Source organism: Pelmatolapia mariae, linkage group LG10_11 (assembly GCF_036321145.2).
Source record: "Pelmatolapia mariae isolate MD_Pm_ZW linkage group LG10_11, Pm_UMD_F_2, whole genome shotgun sequence".
Classification (NCBI taxonomy): Eukaryota; Metazoa; Chordata; class Actinopteri; order Cichliformes; family Cichlidae; genus Pelmatolapia; species Pelmatolapia mariae.
Genome location: NC_086236.1, coordinates 37,334,845 through 37,347,816, shown reverse-complemented (window position 1 = coordinate 37,347,816; position 12,972 = coordinate 37,334,845). Strand labels below are relative to the sequence as shown.

General features: G+C 42.7%; 1 protein-coding gene across 12 annotated transcripts in view; it reads right to left on the bottom strand.

Moving 5' to 3' along the window:
- The window catches only part of LOC134635898 (phosphatidylinositol-binding clathrin assembly protein-like), a 41,269-nt gene that overhangs the window by 12,395 nt on the left and 15,902 nt on the right, over positions 1-12,972 (bottom strand). For 9 of the 12 annotated variants that reach the window (XR_010094987.1, XR_010094988.1, XM_063485550.1 and 6 more), the window contains exons 4-14: positions 12,709-12,784; positions 12,521-12,623; positions 11,699-11,792; positions 9,624-9,735; positions 7,731-7,837; positions 7,577-7,618; positions 4,963-4,974; positions 4,712-4,797; positions 4,405-4,528; positions 3,294-3,424; positions 373-455 (exon numbers count right to left, since the gene is read on the bottom strand). Coding sequence is in view for 10 of the 12 variants with exons in the window: in XM_063485550.1 (XP_063341620.1) it covers positions 373-455; positions 3,294-3,424; positions 4,405-4,528; positions 4,712-4,797; positions 4,963-4,974; positions 7,577-7,618; positions 7,731-7,837; positions 9,624-9,735; positions 11,699-11,792; positions 12,521-12,623; positions 12,709-12,784 (970 nt within the window). In the remaining 2 variants the exon portion in view is untranslated. The remainder of the gene's footprint in view (positions 1-372; positions 456-3,293; positions 3,425-4,404; positions 4,529-4,711; positions 4,798-4,962; positions 4,975-7,576; positions 7,619-7,730; positions 7,838-9,623; positions 9,736-11,698; positions 11,793-12,520; positions 12,624-12,708; positions 12,785-12,972) is intronic. The other 3 variants (XM_063485553.1, XM_063485560.1, XM_063485559.1) reach the window with 1 other exon arrangement.

The window sequence follows — 12,972 nt, the reverse complement described above, 5'->3', positions numbered from 1 at the left end:
TCCTCTCGTCTAAATTCATGGTCAAAGGTAAATATGAAAACTGTACTTATAGAGTTTTGTATTCAAACTGAGCACTCAAAGCACATTTTACTACAGAACCCTTTTAAACCACTGAAACTCAAACATTCATTCAATGTTTGAAAGTATTTTTCTAACAATCACACTCTGATGTATACGTCAGGGGCACTTTGGGATTGTGAGCCACTCATTTGCAGATTTGTACACCACCGTTCGTCCTGAGCCACAGCAGTGGTGATGTTTAGAATATCAGTACAGGATTGTTGGACAGTGTGTGCTTACAACTGTGTGACATGTGTCTTAATGTGGTAACTGTGTAGACTGAAGTGTTTCGAAGCAGAAAGGTGTCCTCACCTCCCCATATGTTGGTGGTGGTGGAGAGAGGCTGCTGGAAGGTCGGCTGGAGGTCCAGTAGGTCACTGGCTGCGCTGAAGGTGCTGGAGAGAACGAGCAGGAAAACCAATGAATGAAATAAATAAATAAAAACAATCATGCACCGTAAAAGCACATATGCACAAGTGGTTACGCAGAGCAATGAACAGCTAAATAAACAACCATCTAAAATAAGAATAAACTGAACTCTGAGCAAAGAAAATAATAAAGTATAACAGCACTTGTAGCTGATGTAGCTGATGTGTGGGTGTAGTCAGAATTTAAAGTGCAAGTACTGTCGCACTGTCACAGGGGTAATATATGCAGGATATGCAATATTAAAATTGTTTCTATTGTATGAAGTTGTAAGAGTTAGTGTCTCTGCCCGGGTTAGGGCCCGCCCTCCATCAACCTTCCTGAACAGGATCCAGTAACCATCACAGAGCGGACGTCTAACAAACGGTCTCCAGTAAGAAGAGCTGGAGAACACCGAGCCCTGATAAGATTCACACCTGTTGGCTAAAGACGCTAACTGTCCTCTACAAATGTCTGGCAGCACAAATGAACCAGCTGCTGTGGGACAAGAATGGCTACCTGAAGGCCGGACAGTCCTGGATCCCCAGAAGGGGCTGGTCCCATCAAACTACCTGACAATAATCCTCCCCAGTACCACATCAAAGTTCCTGTCACGCATCACGCTGGTTAAGATAAACAGGCACATGGATCAATACATGAGTGAGGCACTGAAAGGAATTGGCAGGAATACCAGAGGGGCAAAACATCAGCTTCTGAGAGACAGAGAAGTCGCTCAGAAGAGACTGACCAACGAGTCCATCGCCTGGGCGAACTACAACAAAGCCAGGGAAGGCTGGCCAACACAGATGGCGCCCATGTTCTAATCATGTCTCCCTATTTCCAAAGCATGCTGGGACCCGGTGAGCACGAGCAGCCGGAGAAAACAAGCTAAGCGAGCTGAGGCACAGAAAGCATCAAAGAACAAACATTCAGTCAAGCACTAAGAATCAGCCACAAACCCATCTGTGGATTTATTATTACAGTCGCACCCAACTACCCGGCACATGACAACAAACCTGTCAGGGGAGGCCCAGGTGGCAGCATTTAGCAAGAGGCTGTATTTTTAACATCTGGCGGGTGATCCTAGATCAGCTGAGGCTTTTACTGAAGGACTAGCGCCACTGGTTCCAGGGAGGTTGGATGGGGTTGGAGGGTCAGCCCTTCACATATGTCACAGGGCTTCATGATGCAGCAGCCAAGTGGCTGCAGCCCGGCCCCATTAATGGAGAAACCAGGGAATTGAACCTAGCCTTCCTGAAGCAATTCGTGGAGCGGGAATGGCGGAGTGGGTCCGCTGCAACCAGCTGAAGAACCTTGACATCAACATCACCCTGGCCAAGGAACACCTGTCAGCGCGGGCAGGGGTCCTGCTAGAGCGGGAGTCAGCCGGTGAGGAGGTGGCCCTGTTACGTGTCCCAGACTCGACCAGCTCCAGCAGAGCACCAACTAACCAGTCTCTCTGCAAGTCCCAGAGGCTATGGACATTGCACCCCGCTCACTGGGAGCTGCATGAGCTTTGAGGCAGGAGTGGTGGAAATGTGGGCGGACACTACTGCAGAGAATGCCCACGTACAGAGGTAGAGCAGGTGTTCCACGTCGCCAGCCCTTCATCACCCTCCCATGGTCCAGGAGAGATATACAGTCTTTCAGTAAGGAGCCATGGGGCTATAGATCCCTCGGCACCAGTAGAAATTAAATATGGGGCAAAAAGTATAGACTTAAGGCTGCAGTTAGAAATAGAAACAGATTAGCGCAGGTTCAGTTGGTCAGTGGGGCCTTGTGTAGGGTTGTGCTCACGACCATTAGGGAACGTGCATTGTCTGTGCTGAGCTCAGCAGTGACGGCAGGTTGTCCGATACTGACTCTGTGTCTCTCCATTGTGATGACCATGTCACATAAAGAGCGGATGTTGCTGCAAAAGCATTTTGCAGATTTGTTCCTTCCCCTGCCTGGTTGCACCACACTCACAGAACATCATTTTGACCATAAGAGACAAACAGTTCAGAAGAAATCGGCTGCTGTGCTGGGGATGGGAACAATAGAAGAGTCACACAGTGCGTGGTGTAGCCCCATAGTTTTTGTGGTGAAGAAAGATGTGTCTTTACAGTGTGGACTACCTCAACGTGAATGAGGTGTCACAGTATGGCATGATGTCCCATGATCCAAGTCGAAGAGCTCTTCGAGGGGTTAGGTGCTGCTTGATTTTTTCACGATGCTGGAATAAACCAAGGGCTACCGGCAGATTACCTTGTCTTCCAAGTCCAAGTCCAAGGAAAGAAATGGCCTTCTCCACACCGTGTGGACTGTAGCAATTCGTCATACGTTCGGCTTATTTGGAGGCCTTGCCACTTTCCAGTGCCTCATGGACCAATCCGAAAGCTGCATATGCCACCACCTATCTGGATGAAGTTATTATCCATGGTGATACTTGGATGAAGACTATGCAGCGAATAGCCGCAGTCCTGGAGTCCTTGTGGCAGGTGGGCTTCATGGCCAACCTGAGTAAGTGTGAGTTACAATATTTGGGGTCCTACATGGCAGGCAGGCAGGTGTGCCCTCAGATTGAGAAAAAAGTGACTCGAATCCATCGAATTCTGCCACCCTCCCAAGACCAAAAAAAACAAAAGAGGTGGGGCGGTTCTTGGGGCTGGCTGGCTTTTAGTACCTGTTTGTAATGAATTTTCCCCCTCTGCCCAGCCCCTGACTGGGATTAAGGCATTAGGGGATCACCCCCCTAATGGTGTGTGATTGTATGAAATTAAGGTATTTTGTGCAGTTTGTTTTATTTTCCTGGTTATAAAAGTAGGAGACACAGGTTATGTCCTCACCTGCTGGTCGAGTTGGTGGTTGAGAAGGGGTCAAGAACAGGGGCAGAGTCTATGGTCCCATCCAGAGAGACGGGGGAGGAGTCTGTGGTCGCTGTAGTGGGGGTCTTTTGGAGCTCTTTCAGACGCTGTTCCTAAAATAATTATGTGAGTGTTAGCAACATAAGCTAATCTGGATCCAAACACAATTTTTTTTTTCAGGGTTTCTTTTGAAGAATATGAGAGAAGTAGCACAGGAGAGCCAAACTACTTATAACCTATAACAGGCCTCGCAAATATGCATTATATGTCATCCCTATAAACGACATCCCGATGACAAAATGGGAACAAAACAACTTAAACATTTTTTTGATGATGAAACAATAATGATCTTTTTTTTTAATACAGCACAAGTAAAATTTGGGGTTTATTACACCCAACAACACTTTGTTGTGTGTAAGTCCAAAGTATTTTTTAATTAAGTCATAAGCAACCAGAAACACGAACAAAAAACAAACAAACAAAAGATCATTTTTTGTGCACTTGTTAAAACCCCGATGGAAACATGCAATCATCTCGCCTGCAGAATGAACTTTCTAGCATTACAAAATCAAATGTTAATATTTAATTTGTTAGTTTCATTTGAGATCATTTCTTTTGCCACACACATAATATTTGCTTTGCTAATTGTTTTTGTACATCTACCTACTATTACCCTAATTATACCAGCCACAGTAGGTAAACCTTTACAGCTGTGGTGTGTCGTGATATTGACAGCCACAGTAATGAAAAGACCTCGAGATTCCATTCAAACATTTCAAAAGGCAAAAAAGCCCCATCAGAAACACAACCAGGACTGAATGACTAATAATAAGACTAATAAGACAATAATTTCCATAATTTCCTCAGGGGTTAATAAGGTACTCTGATACTACTAGTATACTACCAGACTCCCAGTACAGGCAAAGCTACCAAACTGGGTCGCTGCTACAGACGAACCCAAAGCAAATTTCTCCCAACGTCTGAACTACACAACACAAAGTGTTAGCTCTACACAACATGCTTACAGATGCTGCTTCTCTGGCCTCACGTGCATCAAGGAGAAGAGAATCTAAGAAGTGCGGCTGAAACGTACTTTCAGTGCTTTGAGGCGAGCCTGCTCTTCCTCCAGGGCAGCCTGCTTTTCTCTCTCGTCCACTTTGGAGAAAGACATGCCGGTGTTGGCCAGGGAAGAGACAGCACTGGAGAGGGTGCTAGCTCTTAATCACGGGACAAACAGGAAAAAAAGATCAAGAATTATTTCAAGTGTCTTACAACCTGACTAGCATGCATAATGCTTTTTGATCTCATTCTCGGGTGAAAGCATGTTTTCAGTGTCAGTGCAGAGCCATCAAATAGCTGAAGCAAACACTGGGCTAGCAGGGACCAGGAAACAGACCTACCTGCTGGCTGCTGTTGAATCTTTGACTTTCTTTCCCTCTAAAGAGGCCAAGTGCTGCTCCAGAGCATCCAGCAGACTGCTTGGGGCCTAACATGAATGTCATGACACATATTCAATTTCAAATGCTGAAGAAAACCTGACAGGATCTTGTGTAGAGGGAAAAAAAAAAGCATGAAAACAAGCCGAGTAATTGCCAAGAGTCCACAAACAGCTTCAAATACAGAGATGGAGAGAGAAAAGCCATATACTTACACACACTGTAAACTGAAGAAAGAGAAACAGAAGAAAGGGAGAAATACAGAAAATAAAGGTGGCCAAGATATTAGGAACACATGTGGAGCAAAGCTAGCATACTGTGATTTAATGTAGGTGCAGAAAGAAAACAAAACTTGCAAATAAATGTACTTTTAAACATAAGTCGCTGGTCTGATATCCAATATGACAAGCCTGGATTCACACCGTTATTTTCTGCATGACATGCATTCATGAGTGGGTGTGAGCCTGTCTGTAAGTGCAGCACTAGGACTGGGCGATAGACTGAGTTTCTAAAAAATATCAATATAATAATAATAATAAATATAATAATTATGGATTGCATTTATATAGTGCTTTTCGAGACGCTCAAAGCGCTTTACAATTCCACTATTCATTCACTCTCACATTCACTCACTGGTGGAGGCAGCTACAGTTGTAGCCACAGCTGCCCTGGGGCAGACTGACAGAAGCGAGGCTGCCATATCGCACCATCGGCCCCTCTGGCCATCACCAGTAGGCGGTAGGTAAAGTGTCTTGCCCAAGGACACAACGACCAGGACAGAGAGAGATGGGGATCGAACCGGCAACATTCCGGTTACAAGATGAGCTTCCCAACCCCCTGAACCACAGGGGGTATACTTTTATACGAGATATAAGATATGACAATATTATTTATATCCACATCGTTTATGTTGTGTTATAATTATACTTGTGGAGCCGCTCTCTCTCGTCCACGTTTGCCTCTCCCCCATCGCTTCACCTGCAGGCGGCGACAGGATGGACACAGTAGCTATTGAAGAGGAGCTGGTTGGTCGAATATTTGGAGATGGTTTGGATTCAAAGTGTCAGCAGCAGAATAAAGCGTCCTGACAAAAGGTTCGAGCACTGCTCATCTTTTCCACCATTTACAACAGCGCCATAAAGTGCGTGCTGTATCTCAGACCGCAAAGTCCTCCCAGCCTCCTGCACCTGAAACAAACGACGTTATAACACTCACACACTCGTGCTGTGGATTATGGGAGGGAGAGTGAGAAGTGGGGTGACATTACTAAAGCAGTGACCATCGCTGAAGACATGGTCTCCATCTCAACGGTGGAACAGGAGAGCTTCATACAGCTGCTGAAACCCTTGACCGAAGACACCAGTTACCCAGTCAGAAATACTTCGCCAGATTGTTACTGCCAAAAATGTTTACTGAAGTTACCGAGAAGCTCGCTGCCCGGCTCAACAAAGTGTCTCACTTCACACTGATGACATGTGGTCCAGCAGGACCTGTGAGCCATACACGGAAGACTGAACTGAAACCTGCCTGTCTCCAGACCAGCTGCTTTCCCCAAGACCACACGGGCAGCACATAGCTGAAGCCCTGCAGGACGCCCTCACAACCTGGCTTAAACGAGGCTAATGTCGTCAAGGTGGTACAGCTGAACATGGGGCTTTGGTCACAGGCTTCATCTGGACACTGCTGAGTGCAATACTGAATCAGCTGATTTGAAATAAGAAAGAAATATGATATCAAATGACAATAAAACTGTAGTGAGAACACGAACAATTGGCCCGCCAACGACCGTACGTCTTCCTCATTTTGTGCCAGACTAATCTGTCAACAGCATCAGGCTTCAAGGACGCCCCGTGGCAGGTTACAACGTTCCCACTGACACTGAAAATCCTTTCACAATGCTGAAAAACACCATTACTGTATTTTATTCAAGAAGAATTATTATTTAATAAAGACCAATAATTTATATCCGAGTCATTTTTCAAGTGCATCTGCAGCTGTATATGAGTGTCCATGTGACATCTCGGACACGTAGCTTTGACTAAGAACTCTGTTTGTTTTTCCTTTATGGGTAGAAAAAAAATGTAAAGATATATATTGCATATAGACATTCAGCTAAAAAATATCGATATATGATTTTTGGTCCACATCGCCCAGCCCTATGCAACACATGCAACAGCTGCGTGCTGTGCACAGCAGTGGGTGTTAAAACTTGTTAGCACTGAAGCTTCAGCGAGTTAGCAGCTGTGAAAGGACAATAACAGCCACATTTAATAACATGCCCACTGCTGCATCACTGTATAAAAGTACAATCATTTAAAATGACACCATGCTGCTGAGATTGTAAACTTCTGTGACTGCACTCATATAATGCAGCGTGTTTTCGTGCAAATGTATGTTAGCCTGTAATTTCTTTATAACAGAACAGTGTTGCTTTGGTCACTGGCTGCTTTACAAAGCGCTCCTTGTACCTGATCATTTTCAGAGGAATGGTTTTCTCATCATTTTATTTTATTGTTCATTAATCTTTAGAACATTATGCGTGACCATCTCGTGACATCACCATTTAAAATTGGAGTGAAATTTTACCTTCATATATGAAACACCTGTGATAATTAAGAAAAATGCCCACTGAGACACTTGAAATGTGAAAGATTATATACTGTATTTCCACATATGTTTGCAACTATTTTCAATTTTGGTGGCTCCAGAGTTACATGTGCTTTATTAATTTCTCCTTTTACTCAGGAAAAGACTATAATAAAAAGCGCAGTGCTGAGTCATGTTATCTGCAAAGCTGCACTAAATGACTGTGTTTGTGTGAAGGCTCACCTGAGACAGATCTGGGATATCTCCTCGATCAATTCCAACTTGCTGAAGGCAAACAAACCAAAACTTATTGAAAATCAGACTGAGAAACAAGAGCCAGCTGATCTCAATCATCACACGCTCCTTTGCGATCCCTGACAGGCTAAATAAGACTTACCTCTGCAACTCTGAGGAACTCGGAGATTCTTGTCATTCGTGTAAGAAACTTCTTGTAGAGGTCCAGTCCTTCTTTGCATTGAACTTTTTTCATGTCAAAGTATTTCTCTGTTAATCACACACAAAAAAGAAATTCACTTTATTTTTAGGTAAAGTTTTTCTGCAGGATATATCTGAGGTGTGATCGTAAAGGATCAGGATTTGGTCCACAAAAATCAAAAAACACACCTTATTAACCGTCCCTGCAAGGTCTTATAATAGCAACAACAACAATAATAACTTTCAACATTCTTCTACATTCTGAATGATTTCTATTGCATTCTGTCTACAATAGAAATCAAATATCCTCCCATATCTGTAGCAGAAGTTCCCATAAATGTGGACCTTGTAGGCTGCTTTGCTTTCACTCTTCTGTCCAGTTCAAACCAGCTCGATGGGGTTTAAGTCTGGAGGCTGTGCTGGACACTCCATGTTTCCAAGCTCACCATCTTGTTCTTGGTTCCTGAGGTGGTTCTGGCACAGCTTGGATTTATGTTTGGGGTCATTATCCTGCTGTAGGATGAACCTCTGACCAGCTAAGTCCATACCAGAGGGTCCTGCATGGAGCTACTGAAGGCTGTGGTTTTGGTTCAGGGCGTCTCTTACTCTGTACCAGTCACCGACCCTGGATCCAGCAAACAGCCCCAGACCATCACACTTCCTCCTCCATGTTTGACAGTCGATGCCACACACTGTGGATCCATCCTTTCACCTACTCCACAGCGTACAAAGATCCTGCATGATGAACCAAAGATTTCAAATGTTGATCCATCAGTCCATAAAACCTTCTTCCAGTCTTCAGTAGTCCAATGTTTCATGGCCCAGACGAGCCTCTTTGTCTTATTCTGACGTCTGGCTTTCTTGCTGCAGCTCGTCCTCTTAAACCTGCAGCTCAAAGTCTTCTCCTCACAGCTGAAACTGAGACTTGTTCACTACGACCACTATTAAGCTGCTTGAAGCTGTTGTCCTGTCAGCCGCCATCACACAGCTGTTAACTCTCAGAAACTTGTGTCTGATTCAGTCGTGGCTTTGGGTCTGCAGACCTCTTCCTGTCACAGTTTGAAGGAAACTGGACTCACTGGCACCTTGACTTTCTTTGCAGTTTCTCTGTAGGACAGACCGACATTTATAAGTGTTATGCTGGTCTGTCTTCTATTGTTAATCGCCTTTTTTGCTTTTATGCAGACAGAGGGGGCTGGAAGTAATCCAGAGAGGTTGGAACAGCTGTAGGACTTAGTAGCACCAGCTTTCAAGGCTGGATCGACCTCCACTGTTGCAGAACAGCTTTAAATTGTTAACCTATTTTTTGTTCCCTGAAAAAGGCCATTTTCCGAAATGTCCATTATTTTTCAGTTTTGGGTAACCTTACCTTTTTTTTTTAAAACCTCTGGGAGGTCACCACTTACCTTTTTACCATTTCAAGCTATTCATTGGATTTGAACAACTTGAACTGAAATAAATAACTGGAAAAACTGGGGTGTTCTAAATCTATTGACCAGTAGAGTATCTGGAACCCTTGCTTCCAGTCAACAGCTACCAAATACGAATTCAACACTAGAAACTAGTCCAGATGTTTTATCTCCCTAATCTGTCATACAATACAATAACAAGGATACCATTAAACTTCATGTCATTCAACTGCCCAATTACTTTTGCGCCTCTTAAAATAAGCTATTATATGTAAAAATGGCTGTAATTCCTAAACATTCATCATAAAACTTTGTTAATTAAAGCTGTTTATAAACGAATCTGAAGTTTTGTCTAAAATAAGGTGGAGAGCCTCATCTAGTAAAAGGTCCTGTAAAGGTAAAATAAAAGGATGACATGGCTATGACAAAAAACAACTTGTTCTTACCCAGGAGGTTGATTATGCTCTCATTGTAGGCCGCAAACAGTCGGATTGCATCTTTAAACAGAAGCATGAAGGCTGCATTGATCACACCGTTTGTCAGTTCATTGGCGTTGACCTAAAAGAGAGGTGCTGGTGTTAAAACATCGTGTTTAACCGTCTTGATGCATGCTCAATCATCCAGGTAAGTAAATCCCCAAAGACCGAGTCTGTTCATTTCAACGTAGCCTTACTTCTTCAGTCTCGAAGAAGTCACTTGGATGAGTGACGAAACGTTTCTCCCACTGAAAACGCTGCGTCCAGGTAAACAGAATCAACTTTTGGGATCATGTTTACCACTTTAAGTATCATTCAGGCTCACCTGCACTTATTTTACAATTTTGGCAAAACAAAATGATTCTTATCTTTCATGAACCATTTGAATTTTCTGTAATCCAAAATGGTTGAGGAGTAATGATAATGTGTAGCGCATATGGTAAGATCAAGGCAGTGCTGCTTTTTCAGACAGCAGTACTTTGTTCATGCTCTCCCAGTAAAGTTTGTCTTCTCTTCTTTCAAAACCATTTTTGCCTTAATTTGGTCTAAAACGGTAACAAAGTTAAAGCCATTTAAAGAGCGCTTATAAAACACGCCCACCACTGGGCCAATGGGCTAACAAACAAAGAAGAAAAGGTCGAGTTACCAGTGTTGGGCAAGTTACTTAGAAAAAGTAAGTAGTTATAGTTACTTAAAAATGTTCAACCCTCTGTGGTCGAGGCCGTTTTGACTACTTGTGATTTCACCTTTAAAAACTATTTATCCTGCCTTGTTTTGTTTGGTACCGTTCTTTTCAGCACAACCTCACATGTCTGAATTTACAGTTGTTTTTTCATTTTGACATACTGTAGTAGCACAGTTGATCTGAAATCAGACAAAAAATATAAAATCTGAGTAGAAAAAGTTTTATTTTTACTGTAACAACCACAAACATGTTTAAAAATCATTCTCTTAACTTGAAATGCAAATATAAATTGTAAGTTTTAAAAACCTATGCACAAGTTTTACAAACAACAAAGTTATATGCAGCTATTTACCTAAAATGCAGCCAGGGTGTTATTTTATAACCATTTGAAACTATTTACAGAACAATCAGCTGTTCTGCATCAAATAAGATGCCACACAATCTATTTGTGCCCCTCCCAAAAATAATTTCTGTCCACTATAAGATAAAAAAGCACATCACAGCCTGATACCTGCAGGCCTGACAGCAGCAGGTGTGTCACTGCTCCTGTTTCCACCTGCAGACAGCGTTTACACTGTAATCTGCCTTTGGTGGCTTTTTGGCAGCAGCTGTGACCTTCAGCAGTCCCCTCATTGTTCTGACACACACAACTACACTATCCACTACACACTAAATGTCACAAATCTCTCTCTCTCTCTCACCGCCGTCACTCCTAAAACTTCGCCCTCTTCCCAAACAACCAAATGCCATTTTTTGATTGGTCAACATGGTATATTTTCCACAAACAGGAAAGGGTGGGGTTTTTGGGGGGTTTTGTTTTTGCTCGCAAGCAGAGAGCGCATTCGAGCGCATTCGAGCGCATTCGAGCGCTTCCCATAGTAAACTCCAGTATTCGATGTATTCAGGAAAAAACATGGCGTATATATTTTTTTAATCATAACTCTGGTTTTTCATGGCTGATCAACACAATTTAAAAACTGGTATAAAGTCCACACTTTTAACACAGAAATTGATACTCCGGGTTGTCTTGGGTTGACATTAGCATCTTGTCGCTATGTCATCTTAAATTGGTCATGTGATTGATTTACTACGACTGTTTTATTCTTCCTCAACCAATCAGCAGCACTCGTGCGATTGTTTCGCCCCCCGAGCTCGCAATAAGCTGATGACAGCGTCAACCGTCTGTGTGTGGAAACACAGTAACATGTCCGCACCACTTTTTCTTGTCAGTAACAGTAACAAAGTTGTGACGATAGAAATAGTAATTAGTTAGATTACTGGTTAGTGAAACTTTTAACGCTGTTATTCCCATCACTGTAAGTTACTTGTGTTCAGACGTGTGACGATACCGAGCACTCACATTGAAATCAAGTAACACATCCATCTGAGTCTGAATGACAGAAATAGTTTTAAGGAGTTTCTCTGTGTTCATGGTTCTCATGACTCCATCAGACCTGTTAAAGGAAAGAGAAAGCATTCATTATTTTAATGTACTTTAATTTTATTGTCACCCATGGAAATCATCTTTTCTTTGCTGTGGGTTAGAGCTATCGTTTCTTAAGGTTTTGCTAAAGGATAATTAATGTTCATTTAAGTCTTTTTTTGTGTGGATGGTCTGCCAAGTTGGCACTTTTGAAATGAACATCATTAGCCAGCAGATATGTCTCTACTATCTAAAGGATGTCAAGACTGCAAACTGCAAATGTCACAATAGAAATATTAATGAAAAATTAATGAAATTATATGTAATTTAATTTAGAGTCCGACACTGCAATGTGCAGCTGTCCTACGAAGTGAAGTAAAATTATAACTATAGTTGCATTTGATGCAAACTAATCAGTAAAATTTGGCCCAATATGACAAATTATGAAATAAAATAAGAAAGATAATCAAATTCACAAAAAGATGCTAAAGCTGCTATTTGGAAATATCTTGCCTTTAAAATGGTGAAGTGAAGCAAAATCAGGAACTCCGCTTTCCTCAAACAGAGCTGCAGAAGTTATATGTTGCTTTCTGCAACTTTAACAAAACTGTCACAAGGAAACAAAAGTAGTGCAACGATATTTTCAATCCCGGTCACCCCGGAGTGTCACACACGATCACCTGAACAAGAAATTCAAGCTTTGGGGCTCAGGTGTAAGAAAGGACGAACGAGAGTCAGTGAGGAAAAAATGAACCTTACCCTCTTTTCACTTTAGTGAAGTCAAATGCGACTTGTCTGTAGGAGACAGCCTTCTCATTCAGGTAGCGGCTGTACCTCCTGATGAATGTTGACATATCATAGCCTACGTTAGAAACCAAAGAAGAGACGAGTGAGTATAAACGACGTATCGCAGGGAAACGTGGCTGTTGTGGATGTTTGTGAGATACCTTGTAGGCCACTTCTGTCCAAAAAGTTGCTGAGGTTAAAAAGTGTGTTTCTTGAAGCCAGATATTGTATAAATCTCTGCAAAAAAACACCACATATTATGAACCATGAATGGCTGCACCAGCGCTGCACGCCCACAGATACTCAAAACCTGCCACAGATTTAACTGTCTGTGAAGCTGGATTTAACCATGAACTGTTTAAAGCTTTTATACCAGAGGTGTCCAACTCCAGGCCTCGAGGGCCGGCGTCCTGCAGGTTTTAGAT